The following is a 4,811-nucleotide window of genomic DNA, read 5'->3' as shown; positions in this document are numbered from 1 at the left end:
ATGAACGAGGAGATGGAGAGGTGGGGGACCCGCGACCAGGACCAAAGGCAAGGACACACTGGCCTGTCAGCCGCCGGCTTCAGGTGTGCTACTGGAGAAGGAATGTCCTTTTTTAGAGAAGTCTATTCATAAGATGTCCAGGACTAACGTGAGCTGCTGAGGGAGGGGGCTGGCAAGCTACCGTAAAGCATCCAAGGAAAAGGCTCACCCAACCAAAGTGTGTTTAAGGCAAAAAGAAAACAGACGAGGGTCCCATGGGAAGTCAGCGGCTGCAGGAGGTGAAAAAAATCCTACAAAGGCTTTGAGAACGGTGGAGGTGGGAGGTGGCATGTAGCTCAGTAGTAGTGCACTTGCCTAGCATGTACTGAGTTTCTAGATGCAACCCTAAGCATCGAATAACAAAAACAAAGAAAACAAAAGAACAATGGAAGCAGAAGCCTCCACAAGGTAGTGATAAAACCCCTTCTCGGCTGTCCCCACCTCCCTGTCCCACCAGCTTCAGGAAGTCCTGCTGCAGGTGCACATGCTCAGATAAGTGTGATGGTTAGGCTTGATTGTCAGTTGATGGAATCAAAAGATGCCTAAGAGGGCTGGAGATATGGCTCAGTGTAGTTAAGGCATTTTCCTACAATGCCTAAGGACTTGGGTTTGATTCCCCAGTAAAGCTACATGCAAAAAGTGGCACATGCATTTGCAGTTTGTTTGCAGTGGCTAGCGACCTTAGCATGCCCATTCATATTCTCTGTCTCCCCCTCCCTCTCTCTCTCTCAAAAAATAAATAAATGAAATATTTTTTAAAAAGAAGCTGGGCATGGTGGTACACCCCTTTGATCTTGGGAGGCAGAGGTAGGAGGATTGCCATAAGTTTGAGGCCACCCTGAGACTACAGAGTGAATTCCAGGTCAGCATGGGCTAGGCTAGAGTGAGACCCGATCTCAAAAAGCAAAAAAAAAAAAAAAAAAAAAAAATATGTCTAAGAGATTCGTAAAGCACATTTCTGAGTTTGTCTGTGAGAGCACTTCCAGAGAAGATTGACACATGGGACAGTAAGTGAGGAAGAAAGACCCAGCCTGTTGTGGTGGCACTATCCAATGGGCTGGGAGCCTATATGGAATAAAAATGGAAAAGAGGCAGCCTTGTGTGGTGGCACATGCCTTGAATCCCAGAACTTGGGAGGCTGAGGTGGGACAATGGCCATGAGCCTCCACGCTGGCTAACCACATGCTTTTGCAAGGGAGTTAAAGATACCACAAAAGCCAAAAGACATATTCTGAAATCATCTGTACTTAAGACTCTTACTTAATGCACACTATAAAGACCATTACCTGGGCTATCTGTTCCTTGAAGTTTTCCTTTAACTCGAGTAGTTAAGTGTTGACTTACATCCCTGTTGAATAGAAAGGACTCCTTCACCCTCTTCCTTTTAGAAGTGTGATCTACAAAAGACAAAGGATAACATTTGTTATAGTTTGGATCTTGAATGTTCCCCAAGGGGTCATTATGATAATGGTTTGTTCTACAGGATGGTACCATTGAAAGGCCCTGTAACATTTAGAAGGTGGGCCCAGTGGGAGGTCTTTAGACCACTGGGAGTGTGCCCTTGGAGAGGACTGTGGGACCCTAGCCCCCTTTTTCTCTCTTTTGCTTCCTGGCCATGAATTAAGCAGCTTTGTTCCATCACATGATATGCTGCCTCTCATAGGCCCAAACAACACAGCCAGCCAGTCATGCACTAGAATCACCAAAGATGTGAGCCAAATTTTGCTCCTCATAAGTTGATTACCTTGGGTATTTTGTTATAGGGAAGGAAGCTGACACACAAGTTCACCTGTAACCATTGGCCTGTGCTCAATTCTGTTTTCACAATAGGTAGATCACAGTTTTTTTTTGCTAGAGTCCAAAGTAAGGAGTAAAGGAGGATTTAGGTGACAAGTCTACATGTACTATATAGTACGCTAGTGTTCTGAACTCCCCATGACTGAGGCATTGGTTCTCAGTGGAGGGTGTACCAGAATCAAGGGGAGAGCTTGTTAAAACATAGATTTCTGGGCTGGCGGCCCAGCGGTGCGCTCTGCAGTGCAGGGTGGCGGATTAGTAGAATAGCAGATGAGGAAGACCCTGCTTTTGAGGAGGAAAATGAAGAAATTGGAGGAGGTACAGAAGGACAGGGTAAAAGAGAGAGACTTTTCTCTAAAGAATTATGGTGTATGATGCATGGGTTTGGGGATGACCAGAATCCTTACATGGAGTCGGTGGATATTCTTGAAGATCTTGTCATAGAATTCACTGAAATGACTCACAAGGCAATGTCAATTGGAAGACAAGTTCATGTTAAAGTTGAAGATATTGTCTTCTTGATTCAAAAGGACCCTAGGAAGTTTCCTAGAGTTAAAGATTTTTTCTTTAATTTATTTATTTGAGAGCAACAGACACAGAGAGAAAGACAGATAGAGGGAGAGAGAGAATGGGTGCGCCAGGGCTTCCAGCCTCTGCAAACGAACTCCAGACGCGTGCGCCCCCTTGTGCATCTGGCTAACATGGGACCTGGGGAACCGAGCCTCGAACCGGGGGTCCTTAGGCTCCACAGGCAAGCGCTTAACCACTAAGCCATCTCTCCAGCCCAAGATTTACTATGAATGAAGAACTGAAACGGGCTAGAAAAGCATTTGATGAACTGAACTATGGATCCTGACACCTTTTGTCCTTTCAGAAATGTCATTATCATCTATGGAAGCAGTATCTCATCGCTGTATGCCTTCTACAGTCATGTCCTGATAGCTAGGCAAGTAAATGAAAGATGGGGAAATAGGAAGCTTTCAAAGCCTTTGTTTTCATGTCTTCAGCATTAGGGTGGTCCTTTCATTGCCTGCCCTCAAATGACCATATTTAAATGACATAAACTAAAGCATTGTGAACCACTCAGTATCATCTGGCTTTGACTCTCTCAGTGGGCGGTAGTGTTTTATGTCTTAGGCAGATTTGTGCCATGGAGGCTATACTGCAGATGCTCAGTGTGTGAAATCTAAATGTCCTGTTGGCCTTATGACAGCTGAGCCATGTGCTTCATGCATTCAGAAGTCCTAGACAATGGTGGTCTGAGAGGTTATTAAAAATGGCAAACTGGTTGGTTTTTCTTTTAAGGTTATGACATAAGAAACTAAGTTTTTGTAGGAATATTTGTTTTAGAAGAGATTTTGTTTTAACATTCTTTTCTAAGTAATACAAGAATGATTTCTTCCTTTTTTATAACTAAAGATTTTTATCCAATGCTTCTATGTTGAAAGGGTTTTATGATTTTAAACCTTTCTAGGCTTATATCGTATGATTTGTTAAGTTTTAAAAGTTCTCATTTTCCCAGATGACATTAATCCTTCTAAAAATAAATGTTTTCAGTAGCAGAAATGGCAGTACTTAAAAAACTGATGCCAGGATAAGTATTTGGGCTGTTTTATTATAGTACTTGTTCATTGCCAGAATGTGTACTTGATTAAAACCATATGTGACAATACAAACTACTTTTGTATAAGGCTTTGTATGCAGTTAGATAATCGCATTAAGTTATTATTGTATTAGTGTATCACGAGGATTAAAATTGAATTTAAAGAGATCACTGAATGGCAAAACAACTCTTTGGTGTGGCTTATCATGTATAAATTAGTACTTCTCAAAATGCTACTTTATTGATAAGAGGAATAAAGAATGAAAAATTAAACACAGTAAAAAAAAAAAAAAAAAAAAAAAAACAGATTTCTGGGCCCCACTTCTCAGTTCCTGACTCAGTAGGTCTAAGTGGACCTGAGAACGTGCATGTATCACAGATCTCAGGAGATGGTGCTGCTGGTTGAGGATCACACTTAGAGGACATAGCACCTGGACTTCCAGACGTTTCCTGAGCCTCTGTGAGCCCTAAGTCTCTGTCTCCACTTGTATAAAATAGAGATGTCAGGACCTGCTAAACAGAAGGCATAATATGAAAGTAATGTTTAAACCACAAAGTGATACACAAAACATTCCTCAGGTTTGAAAAGCAGAACGTGAACATGAACCACATGGAGGTATTTATTGGTGGAGGGACTACAGAATAATTCCGTAGAAAGACAGGGGTGGAAATGAGAAACATTTACATCCTAGCTCTGCCATTAGCAGTCCGCGACTCATGTGGATAAGAGAACTGGAAGAAGGCCTGAGTGAGTTTGGCTTAGAGAACTGGGAAGCCAGGAGACCCAGACAGGAATGACCCCAGAGACAGTCTTACAGATGTTGAGAAATTCCAGGTAGCACACTAAACCCAATGGGTAGGAGCTCTGGGGAAAGATTGTTTAGGTAGGAAAGGAGACCTATTTAAAACCAAATGAGGACAAGTGCATACTGATTCTCACACCCCAGATAACTTCCTAGAACCCCAACCCCAGAGAGAAGACCTCAGAGAGTAGAGGGGCAATTCTGGGTGAGTTTGTGACTCTTCTTTGGTCAAATTCACAGAGGGAACAAGACTCATTGCATGGGTCCACCAGGATCTAGGCTTGCCTTGCTTTCAGAGATATGTATAAGAACTAGACATCAGCTTGGCATGGTGGTGCATGCCTTTAATCCCAACACGCAGGAAGCAGAGGTAGGAGGATTACCGTGATTTGGAGACCAGCCTAGGACTACAGACAAACAAACCTTGAGGTCTGGAGAGATTTCTCAGTGGTTAAAGGCGCTTGCTAACAATGCCGGATGGCCTGGATTTGATTTCCTAATACCCACATCAAGCCTGATGGGCAAAGTGGTGCATGCGTTTGGAGTTTGTTTGCAGTGGCTGGAGGCAC

At 43.1% G+C, this 4,811-nt stretch overlaps 1 protein-coding gene across 1 annotated transcript; it reads left to right on the top strand.

The window, feature by feature from the left end:
* On the top strand, nucleotides 1–2,692 carry LOC101617470 (transcription initiation factor TFIID subunit 13-like). Its single transcript, XM_045148386.1, has 3 exons — nucleotides 1–83; nucleotides 2,042–2,398; nucleotides 2,626–2,692. Exons 1-3 carry the CDS (start codon nucleotides 1–3, stop codon nucleotides 2,690–2,692), a joined length of 507 nt encoding a protein of 168 aa, XP_045004321.1.
* Nucleotides 2,693–4,811: the final 2,119 nt, after the last annotated feature.

The sequence above is a fragment of the Jaculus jaculus genome, chromosome 4 (genome assembly GCF_020740685.1).
Source record: "Jaculus jaculus isolate mJacJac1 chromosome 4, mJacJac1.mat.Y.cur, whole genome shotgun sequence".
Lineage (NCBI taxonomy): Eukaryota > Metazoa > Chordata > Mammalia > Rodentia > Dipodidae > Jaculus > Jaculus jaculus.
The sequence above is the reverse complement of the archived record's forward strand: the minus strand, read 5'-3'. Positions and strand labels throughout refer to the sequence as shown.

Coding starts and splice junctions, on each gene's coding strand:
- LOC101617470 (XM_045148386.1), top strand. CDS start 1: ATGAACGAGGAGATGGAGAGGTGGGGGACCCGCGACCAGGACCAAAGG. Junction 84..2,041: donor CTGTCAGCCGCCGGCTTCAG/GTGTGCTACTGG, acceptor GTTAAAACATAG/ATTTCTGGGCTGGCGGCCCA. Junction 2,399..2,625: donor TTTCCTAGAGTTAAAGATTT/TTTCTTTAATTT, acceptor CTCCAGCCCAAG/ATTTACTATGAATGAAGAAC.